The sequence below is a fragment of the Camelus ferus genome, chromosome 15 (assembly GCF_009834535.1).
Source record: "Camelus ferus isolate YT-003-E chromosome 15, BCGSAC_Cfer_1.0, whole genome shotgun sequence".
Classification (NCBI taxonomy): Eukaryota; Metazoa; Chordata; class Mammalia; order Artiodactyla; family Camelidae; genus Camelus; species Camelus ferus.
The window spans coordinates 40,788,018-40,800,066 of record NC_045710.1 but is presented as its reverse complement, the minus strand read 5'-3'; the positions used below and the strand labels follow the sequence as shown (position 1 = coordinate 40,800,066).

The 12,049-nt window shown below is 37.9% G+C and overlaps 1 protein-coding gene across 1 annotated transcript in view; it reads right to left on the bottom strand.

Annotated features, from left to right (window-relative positions):
- Positions 1-6,515: 6,515 nt before the first annotated feature.
- The window catches only part of CCDC85A (coiled-coil domain containing 85A), a 172,492-nt gene continuing 166,958 nt past the window's right edge, over positions 6,516-12,049 (bottom strand). Inside the window, 1 exon segment of the mRNA XM_006195912.3 lies at positions 6,516-6,746. Within this exon segment, the coding sequence (XP_006195974.2) occupies positions 6,657-6,746 (90 nt within the window). The 3' untranslated portion in view covers positions 6,516-6,656.

Genomic DNA, 12,049 nt, shown 5'->3' with positions numbered 1-12,049 from the left:
GAATTCGATGTGGATGCCAGTCACGTCTTTCCTCAGGGAGTGCTGGCAGCTCTCACCTTGGTTGGGGGTGTGGCTGGTGATAGAGGAGCTAGAGCCCAGGAAGGGTGTGAGGCTGAGACTTCTTCTCTACTCAGTGGCTGTAACTGACTTATCAGGAGTGGAGTCTACTGCCAAGTTGCTGAAATAGAAGACCTGAGGTTTGGGCTCAATTAGCTCTGTTCCCTTTAAGTGTGTGTTTTCCCTTCTCCCCACATTAGGGCCTGTGCCCCAAAGGAGGGAGGTTCTGAAGCAAGTGGAGCTCATGCATTTACAGAGGTCCAGTGTTCTGCCTGTATAGGCATCTGGGGCTTTGCTCAGACTTTGCCCCTGGTAGCATCTTTTCCCCTGTTGTGGCCACCCCAGATCTAGTGATAGACTACGGCATGGAGTGGACAGGGTGGGAGCGTTCACTTGGCTTGAGCTGGGACCTCTCTCTGCCATGCCTGGGGGGGCAAGCCAGCATGTATGTGCTCCTCAGAACTGGAATCTAGGTCTTCTCCAGTCTTTCTGTCTGTCCCAGTGCTTTTCTGGCAGCCAAATGGGCTTGTCTCCTACAGCTAGGACTCCAGGACTGGGATACCCAGTCTGTGGTTTGACTTGCTCACTCCCCAGGGCAAGTGTTTGCCTGTGTAGTCTTCCTTTTCCTCTTGGTCCTCTGCCAGGGGCACAGGTCCTGACCCAATGCTTTCCTTCTCATCCTACCCAATTATGTGTGTATCTTTCATACAGTATTGGTTGTATAGGAATCCTTCTGACAGTTTCCAGTTAGTTTTCCATGAGGATTGTTCCATGTGTAGATGTATTTTTGATGTGTTTGTTGGAGGAGGTAAGCTCCACATCCTCTTACTCCACCATCTTGCCAATTTCTTTTTACTCTGTTACATAAAGATAACATAGACCCTCTCTTTTGTGATAGTAGTTAAAGGGATCAGTTATTTAATTATCTTGCAGTTTTCTACATCAGCAGACCAAATATTCAATTCATAACATTTGAAGTATGTAGTATTATTAAGTAGGATTTTGGGTAGTCAGTAACAGAATCCCAAATCAAAACCAATAGGGCAAATTTGGATCTCTCTGAGAGTCTGGAAGCTGGGTTGGATTCCAGACAAGGTATAGTCAGTGTTTCAGCTCCCTTTCTCCGCATTCTCTTGGCCCTACCCTTTGACGTGTGTATGCTTTCTCCTCAGGACGAATTCTCAATGACAGTCTACATGGCTGCATGCAGCAAACAGCTCTTCCTTAGCACACCTAACAAGAGAAAAAACATAAATAACCTCTCCCCTTCCCATGAAGTAAAATTTCTTCCCCAGGAACTTAGATGAGACTTGCTAAGTCATGTTGCCACAGTTGGGACTTAGCAATACATGGTAATGTGCTGATTGGGTGAAGATTGGCTTCCTGAACCGATTATTAGCAAGTAAAATAAGATTACCAAGATGGACTTTGAGTCTAGGCTATACAATCATCAGGATTCAGCTCTGGAGTTCGAAACAGCTTCTCCCACTTCTCTTGGACTGTGTGAAAGAGCAGTGTCTTTCTAAAGCAAAGGAAAACCGTCTTGGAAAAAAAGAGAAAAATGAATCTTGGGTGGCCAGTCAGTGTATTCACTGCTGAGTAGTGGAGCTAGGCTGAGCCTGGGGAATGGTGATGGTTTAAAGAAAAAATACCCTGGAGACTGTTACTCGGCCTGTCAGAAACCCGTTCCTGCCTAACCCAGATTTTTGCAAAGGGAAAACAGATTTGAGTAAGACCTTTCTGAAATGCGATATTAAGCTCACGCAGGCTAGTCCATACCCAGCAATGGCCCCTAGAATCAGAGGCTAATTCCAGGGTTCTTTGTGTTTCTATAAAACTGCACTCCTCATTAGCATATGAATCTGTTGTTGCCATGGCAATTATGATGTATATTGTATGCTATCACTTTAGAACAGGATCTAGAAAACTGAAGGTTCTGGTTTAGGAAACAAAAACCTTCTTGGTAATAAGACCAAATGGAATTTTAACTTGGGCATCAAAACTGTGAGAAACATTACTGCAAAATGAGAGGATCTTGGGTTTTAAAGGGACATTCTTAAATCTCGATGAAGTGAGACTATACTGATTTATCTTTATTTCCAAATGGTTTTGAGGGAGCTTTAACATTTAAACTGGTATAAAATAGGGCAATTAAAAAACTAAGAAAGAGAAGGAGGGAAGGATGAAGGAAATGAAAGAAAGTGAAGCGAGAGAGAAATGTTGGATGAGGTTCGGTTGTATACCCATCTTGGTATTGAAATTTCCTTATTAGTCTGCTGTGTTTATTCTACAACTTGGTTGAAGAAGCAGGTCAGGATGCTGGTTTGGGGAGCTACTTCATCCTCTGTAAATTAAGTAAGTTAAGTGCAGAGGAGATGGTGGGATAAACTTCTAGACAGGCTGTGTCAATAGCTAAGGATCTGGGTGTTACCAATCCAAAGACTTCGCACCGTGTCTCTGATCCAGATATGCTTCCTCTCTATTCCAGCCTGGAAGTGATTATCTCTCCTCCTCTGCCTGACCCAAGGAGGGAGAAGTTACGTGCAGGAGTCAAAATGTCTGGCTATTGTCAGTTATCCCAGGGTCCCACACAACACATGTGTTAAACTCATCCTTGTCTGGCACACCCTTGCCACCATGCCACCTTTGTAAATAATGCCCTCCAGCATATACTTTGAATTATGGATCCATTTTTCAACAAGATACTGTTCATCTCCTTCTTTAAAGAATTCATCATAACTGCCAGTCCATTAAGTCTACTATTTTTAATGTTCTACTGGGATTATGAATTCATTAACTATCTCCTCAGTCATTTTTAGGGTTCAAGGCAAGAGGGGGAAGCTGTAGCAGATACTCATTCTGCTATTTTGAAGTGAAACTATTCTCAGATGTGTCTATAGTGACATGAAAAACAAATATAGGGTTAAATAGTTGTGGGAATTGTTTTTCAAACATACTGTTCCTGTGTGCAATTCAGACAAATGTCCTTTTTCTCCACTCCCATAATCATGATCTGTGACTGGTCACGACAAGGCCTGTGGAAGGCTGAATGTTATGTAAAGAACAGACCTTGAAAGTATGTACGTGCAGTTAGAATCTCTTTATGTGGTAGGTTAAGTGTTGATGCAGTCCCTTCTCCCAGCCTAATGGTGTAAATTGCCACAGCTCATGGGTCCAGGCTCCTTTGCCCTAAAGGACTTGCCATTGTTCCCTGTGGACTGTCGAGGTCATTGAATTTGGAAACTAGGGAGGCAATTAGGACCCTTTCAATAACTTGGCAAGATGTTATCTCCATTCAGCATGTCAGGACACTGAGGCTCGTGGAGGTTCAGCTGTTCAAATGCCTGGAGCTAATTATAGAGTCAGATGCTGAACTTGCCCGCCCAAAGTCGGCTCACTAAGCCAAAGGCCTCTATTCAGTGCTGCACATACTTGACATTGCCGCAGCCCAACATGACAACACCAACTTCTTTTGTAATTATTCCTACCAAAAATCTTAACCATATGAAATTGGTGCTTTTATAATCCAAAGATGGTCAGATATTGATAATTTCATATAGTTCTACCTCATATACTGTCCTTTAATTGTGTAATGAGATGGAGAAATTTTTCTTTTTGAAGTCAGTATATGAGTTTCCTCCTAAAGGCTTCATGAGCTCATTGAGCATTTACTTTGATATGCCAGACTGAAGTAGGCAGATCCTTTCCAAGAACAGGTGACAAGATTTCTAGTGGAGGATTGGTTTGCACTTGAGGTGAAGGGGGATGAGGCAACAGCAAGTTTACCACAGAGTGAAAACTCTGGAAATCAGTAGAAGCCATTAGGAGGCTTACCACTTCCTCAAGATCATGGACATGGATGTTTGAAGCAAACTTATCTCGATCTCAAGGATAAAGGTAGTTTCCACTGGCATCCAAGATACTAGTGTTCCATGTATTTCTTGAGAACAGTCAGCATGATGAGTCAGGAACCAAAGCTGTGTTTACTCATATGGTAGTGGCAAGCATTCATTAAAAGTTCATTGACCTAAGCATTTTGCTGGATGTCACAGATCTAAATTTTCCAAGTGCCTTGAACATGCACTAGAAACTTAAGGCATTCATTTTAAAAGCTTAGATTCTGATTGTCAGTCTGTCAGCTTTAAGGCAGGTAAAGTTATTCTGCCAAGGTATGTAAATTAACTTTTCTAGGGAAAATGAGGTCATAAACTAACAAACTGGTATATAAGAGAAGGGTGCCATTCGCTTTTATTGATAAACATATTGGGCATTAGCAAGATTCAGGTCCTGGGCTGTCCATCTACTATGTCATTTAAAGTATGGGCTAATGCTAAGTACAGGAAGCCTTATTCCAGTCTTCTTAGTGATTTCCAGGAAGTATGTGTGTGCTTTGCCTGAGCACATGTGTGTATATGCGTATTTTCCAATCTATGTCTTGACATATGTGTATATTATCTTCCCCCAACAATGTGTAAGCTTAAATACAGAGGCTGAGTTTTCCACTTCTTTAGTATTTCCCCTCTAGTATATTCCTTTTTGATTACTAAGTAATTGAAGTTTAATCTATATGAAAGGTTTAATAACTTACTTTTAAATATTCTTAAGTATCATTTTAAATGTTTAGCTCCATTATAACAGAAGATAGTGTGACTTGAGGAATCTCTGAATGTTAAATCCCTCATTAGGAGCGTATTTCAACATGCTTTGTTTATATTGGAGACAGTGGGTCTTCTGTATATTGTCATCACACAGGAGCACTATGATATTTAGTGACTATTAGAAATCTACTCAATTTAGGAAAAACATTTTGAAGAAAACACTGAGATTAAATAATTTATTACCATTGCTAAGATGAACACATATACTTGATACTCAATTTTATGCAGAACTTTAAAAAAATAGTTTTAATACAGTATCAAAATTTACACAAGTATTTTTGTCAAAAGACCAGTGTTCCTTGTATTAGCTTCTGCAGGCTCTACTGCAGGCACAAAAACTTGTTTTAAATGTCTTCAGAGTATAGGAATACAACAATTTAAGGATGAAAGCTTTTCAAGAGAAGGTGTAAATATAGCAAGTAATTTTCTTTTATACAGTAATAATATTCTCAAAATATAGAACATTTAAAAGAGCTTAAATCGTAACCCAATTATGATAATTAGAGAGATAATTCTATAGCAAATTAGTTAATAAATATTTTCTGAAAACAGAGGGCTGCTTTTTCATCACAATAACATTCAGAAAAGTATAACGAAATTCCTTTACACTCCTTCACCAGTGACAATTAATACATGTGTAATAAGCCCATTTAAAAATAAGAGCAATAACAGAATACCTGCTGTGAATCAAATCAGAGTAAATTAGAAGAAATCTGAAAATGGGAATTGTTGCATTCCTACTTTTATAATCTTAAACTACAGTAAAAACTTAGCATTCTGTCACAGGCCTCTTGCACATTCATACAAGAAACTATCATTGCATTTGGATAAACACAAAATACCTATCATAGCATTTCCAATACACACAGTCTATTTTTTTTTATATATATATATATATATATATATATATATACCAAAAATAAGAAACTAAGCAAAGCTAGCACACCTCCTCTTCAAACCTCAAGCAATCTGAACAAGAGCTTTTAGTTTCAATAATGAAGGACATGCGTCAGTTTCATAAAACGTTAGATAGCTGCTGTAGGCAAAGAAAGCTTTTTTCATAAATGCAGTGCAATATTTTAAAGTTTACAGAAAGTTTATTAAATATAACAGCATGTCTAGAAACTGTAGAAATTGACATCTCACAACTGGAAACACTTGGAAAAATTATGTGATTGTTCTTTAATTGAAATTGGTAATATTAACAGTAATGAATACACTGAATAAAGATGGAGGTTGATATGTCCCCAAGATGTCTTCATGAACGGTACATCAGGTTTAAAAGAAAAGGTATATTTATTTTGATCAGTTGAAATAAATGGTACTCTCTGATAAGCACTCTACACAGTCTTGCTACCCTTCTAGCTGGTAAGAAAAATTTATGTGGTATTTTTAGCACCTCAAAAATCAAAACAAAACCTCAGAAACCTAATTTATCTTGCATCCAAATTAATTATGCATCAGGGAACTAGTTTTATGTTGACTAAAATATAAGAAATAGGTGCTCAACTCTTCAACTTGGGAAGCTGGAAACCACGTTTTCTTATCTTGAATACAAGATGGTAGAACACTCCCACCATTATATGATGCAATGATTCAGTTCTATCAAAACTAGAGGCTCTACTGGACTCCTCCAATCATGCAGGTTTCCCAGTTACAATCTTAGACCTGAAGAGTCAAAGACTTTTTAGTTCTAATGAAAATATTGGTACCAAAATGGTTATTTTTTTCAAAGCTACCTTATTCGAGATTGACTGTTGTGAACATCAAAGTGAGAGACATAAAATACTTCAGTTATACTGAAGATTTTAGAGGGAAAATATGTGCAATGTACAATCACTCCATGTTATTCTTTGAGTCCAGGTTTGTGGAAAACCACTCTCTTCTTCTCTCTTATCTCTCTGGCAGTGGTGATGTGTCATGTTTGAAAGAGAGTGCTTCTCACATTGGTCCTTTGTACTGGTTTCCAGACAAATGTTGCCTAATTCCAGGACACGAACCTGCAGCATCTCCAAGTTTCCTCCATACAACCTTAAAAAAAGAAAAGTAAGTACCTTAATTGTCCTCTTCCGCAAAGAGATTTGTGGGTTGTTTTTTTTTAATGGGAGAATCTACCAGAGGAGCAAAGAGGGATATGAAGACAAGAGACAGGATACCCACATGATGAGCTCAAGCACAGAATGAAATGTGATGCAAGTTTCTAAATCACAAGAACTGCTCAGCAGGTGGGACTGCTATGCTTTGTTAGCAACCAGGGTCAAAATTCAAGAATGATGGTGCCGGCTTCCTTAGTTACAAGAGTGGTCCTCAACTCTGGCTGCACACTGCCTACATGGAGTTACTCTCAAACAGGAATGGTCACCTGTATGTTTTAAAGTTTCCAATGTGATTCTAATATGTAGCCAGAATTCAGAACACAGGAGCAAATTCCTCCTGGTTCCTATATTATATATTTATAATGAGGGATACCAAAATGTTTAATCCACTAAGGACCATGAAGGAGTTTTTGTTCTTAGCTGTTTAAGTGCTAAGCTGGTAGCCTTAGGGTCACTAGTACATGTCCCTAGTTTTCCCTGCAGAGTGGGGGCCTCAGTTATCATAAGTCTTGGCTACCAAACAGTATGGTATCTCAGATTACCACAATAGAAAGCACCCAAATGCAGAGAAAAGATAAGAATAAACTGAAGAATCACTAAAATAGATACAATCTGTCAAAATAAGACCACTGAAACCAACAATGATACACCAATACATTAACGTGAATTAGGAAACATGCAGTAGCAGTCATAACCCTTCTAGAGTATTTCATTGTAAGGATCAGGATCAGATTAGTTCCGTGAAAACTTTATACTGCTTTAACATGAACACAAAACCAGTCAGCTCATAATTATTCATAATTTTTTTTTCTCTTTTTAAAAAGAGCAGATACTCCAGGGAAAAACCAAGTACCATTCATGGTAACACACAAAATATAGGGTTCTGTCTACTTTCATTTATAAGCCAAATGGAACTGTTAGTGTCTGTGGTTTAGCAGACACTACAGTGTGGTGGAGATGTCCGGTCATATTTGAAGGGAGCTGTAGTTATGGTCCTTAAATATTTGGAAAGGAATGATGACAGCAGTGGAGGGCTCTAGCTGCATACAAGGGAGTTAGGAAAGTGTCATTTCTTAATAAACTGACTGAAGAGGTACTAATTCTGAATCGGGAAGCCAAAGGGTGCTATGGACTTTCCCTTTCTAGCCCTTAAATGATATATACAATTATATCTACCCAGAATGCTTCACGGATAAACTCAAATGATCGTGGATATAAGGCGGTAGAGGATTATAACTCAAAAGTACAACCCCTCTTCAAGTATTCAAATGTAGAATGCAGTGGGCCTTACCCCTGAAATTACCATGTAGTGAAAGGAAACTCAGAGAAGGCAGAACTCAAATAAGTCAAGGACATTAGTTAACTAAGAGAGCAGAACAGGTGGGTATATGAACTGAGATGGTTGCTGAGATGACCACTCAAGCACTTCAGCTGTTCTCAGGGAATTTACAAGAACCAAACACAAAAACCTAAGATGAAAAAACCATTACTACAAAAAGGTAATTTCTTAGAGCGTGGTGTATTTTTGTGGTACAGTTTAGGAAGAGAATAAAAGCACTTCATGCTTACTAAGCAACATGATAGTACTATGAATAATAGTCTTTTCATTGTACAGATTTCAACAGCTTCTCTTCAGGAGGAATATCAGAGGCTGAGATGAAAACTTCTGTTATCTTTAGGTTCTACCTGAGTCTCTTACCTGATCTCATGCTATGAGAAAGCTTTACATTTCTGTGACATAACCGTAAAAGCACATAGTTCCTCTCATAGGTTTAATAGGTTTCAGAATCTTAGCTAGTTCCTAAGAAACCACTTACCTATGAAACTCACAATCTGTATTTTTCTTTATTCTCCAGTATTTGCTATGTGTTTTCGATGCTGATACAACTTACAGTGGTGACACAAATATTTTAAATCAGTGATTTTTCCTCTTGGCTTTTAAATAGTTTCCAAATATAGACGTGCTAATCAAATTTGAACTAGCTTGCTTTTCTCAAATTTTGGTGATCAAAGACAGAAAAGACACTCCAGAGAACTTCTGAAGGTAAACGAAGGAGGACAAGCTTTCGGCTTTCTGAAGTCAACGACAGTGCCACTGCCTGTGGCCTTTTGAAGGATTTTTGGAAATATAGGCAAACAAAGATTAGTGCAAAACTAATCAAGATCAAATTCATTAGTGGGTGTCTTTTATGACTAAGAAATAAATTTTCTAATGTCTAGAAATCTTTCATCAAAAAACAGTCATTTACAAAAATTCTGGCATTCAGCACAGGGAGATGATCTCCTCTGTAAGATACATTGCTTTTCATTCTTGAGGAAAGAGAATTGAAGTGTCCAGGTTAATCACACTTGGGAAAGTGGGGAGAGCTGGTCCTCAAGGAAAATCTAGGTATACTCCTGACTTCACTCTTCATTAGGGAACAATTTGAGCAGGTAACTTAGGTTCAGGATCTTTCAAATTTAAAATGCAAGTGTGGGGTTCTTACCCAGGGGTTCCTATCCAAATTGCTCGTGATCTGGGTGAAACCCAGACTTCAGAATTAGGAAAGAGCCTTATATTTCTCTTTGAGAACCACTTGGGAATGACCTCTCTGGTTCCTTCTAGTTCTACATCAGTCTCTGAATTTTCTCATTATATAGTCAACAGATGAGATGCAACAGGCATCCCTGGGTGTGTGGCTCAAATGTTAAGGTAAATATTCAAACTGAAAACCTTAAGGACAGGTTGAAAAGCTACAGAGGGCGACGAACAGTGATGCATTTAGAAAATTATGACATCTAGAACTCATGACCTTTTGAAAGCAGACAAAAACATATGCAGGAAAGGAAAGCAAATTTGTGGAAAGGGTTGCAAAAGAAAACCAGCCACAACACGAGCAAGCAGGAGGAGACTGACACTCTTGCCCCAGCACATACAAATGCCGATGGGACTTGCTATTTAACATTTACTGGATTCCAGGAACACCTTAGGGAGGGAGATAAATGAGATATCTGGTCCTAATAGCCTAAAGCTTAAGGGTATTTCTAAGCTATTTTGATATCCTAATGGACACAGAATATAAGGATAAAATATCAAGGTAAAAATATAAAGCCAATTCAAACCAGTGCTTAATCGGCCATGAATTTTTGCTTTTAACAAATGTCTTCCCCTACAATATTCTATTTAGCTTTTTAATAAGCTTCACCAATTATATTCTTGCTTAAATGATACATCTAAGCTTATTACTCAAAAATTTAAACAGATAAAACAATTCAAATCACATTAATCATTACATAGATTATGCAATCATGAAATATCATGTCAGTTTTCTGCTCCTCCACGACTTCATGTATAGATTTCTGTGTCTATCTCTTTTAAGTTCTTATTTATCTCCTCTTACTATTTTTTGAGCTTAAATCAACCAGTGAAAGGTGAAGATACTACTTTGCATGATGTGAAGCATGCATATATGAAGAACTAGGGAAATACTAACAATTAAGACAGTGACTTGAAGAAGACTGTTTTTCTTTGTTTATCAAAGGTTTTTAAAACACTGATTTTAAGGAACTTTTAAGAAACAGTATGAAATGGAAACTGATGCTATCAACTAGTAATATTTTAGAAAATTTACTCAAACTTTCACAGTTCATTCAGGAATACAGAATTGGCTGATGATCGCTTACCTGAATATATTATAACATTACTGTGTTAATAAAACTGCAAGTAAATTTACTAAAGATAAAAATCAAGGGGAATTTGGTTTGATTTTCATATAAAAATATAAAGGCAATTGGGCAGCATTTTAAAAAGTAGGTATTCATGAAGCAATAACTAAGCTGTGATGAGGCTTTCAACACAGAATACACAATAAAGCACATTAAACTTACATTGCACATTTCTCTGACTATAGCTTTTTCTGTCTCACTAAGGTCATGTTCATACTCTTTACCCTGTTGACGATCTATAGTTTCCTGAACATCCAAGACCTGGATTTGTTGAAAAGAGAAGCAAATTTCACACGGAAAAGAAAAAATTTGTTAGTTATGGATAAAAACCATCGAGGAGCTCCACTTTGTAAAACCTTTAGTTTTTCCATGTCTGCATATCAGGGTGGATTAGGATATGGCAAAATCTTTTAAAATAGCTGACTGTTCTGAAACCTATCTGGAGTCAGTTCTGCTTGATTTTCACGTGGCCATTAAGAGCAATATCACTAATAGTCAATTGAATTCATTAATGTCTAAAATAATTAGATGCATTTAGTTAATTTGGTCATTACCATAACCTGACTGTGTCAACCATTTGGACACAGTCAGTTAACTCTTGCTCCATTGTAAAGATAAGCAATATCCATTAATTACATGCCAAATAGTCCAAATGATATGTAGACACGGCCTGTAGAAAAAAATGACTAAAAAAGATGATAGTGACAGGTGACACTGGTCAGAACCCAGGAATATGTAACATAAGAACTTTTGTTAACATTAACACTACTGACCTGACAGTTCTCGCCTGGACATGTGCCCGGGGCCTCAGAAAGGACTATGGAGACAGCTCTTTGACCATAGCAAAGAGAAGCAGTGGCTCCCTAACAGTGAACATATTCGAGCAACACTATTTTTCATTAGAGCAAAGTGGGGATGAGATGCTTTTAAACAGTTTTAGAAACCTATGATTCAACTTCTCTAAATTATCACTAAATGGATTGAGAATAAAAGTCTTTGTAAAACATCTGTAAGGTTTTCATGTGGGGACAAAACTTTGGCTTCGAGTGCTATTTATTTTTCCCCACATCAGCTTATAAATCAAAGTGTTGATGATTAAAAAAAAAAAAAAAGAATGCCTTTCCTAAAAGCTCCTGTAGAATCCACACTGAACTGTAACACAGCTAAACTCCTTGGTTTTGCTGTCATCATAGTCAGTGCTGATGGCCACACCTAAAGGTGTCACCTGAGAATCTGCCCCAGTGAACAGCTGAACCAAAATAATTTAAGCCTAAAGTTGGACCTTCATGTCAGCTCATAGCTACTGAGACTACAGAGATATTTACAAGAGTTCAAATCTGTAATAATCTAATTCACAAACTACTTGCTTATTAACCGAAAACTTCTAACCATTATTACTGTGTAGATGCTACTTCTTAAAGTAGGCTGTGACAGTGGTAAAAAAAAAAAGAAAAAGAGCCTCACCCGAGTACTCAACTCTTATTGGAGTCAGTTCACAGTCTTTGTATACTTAGAGGAAATCACTGACTGTGC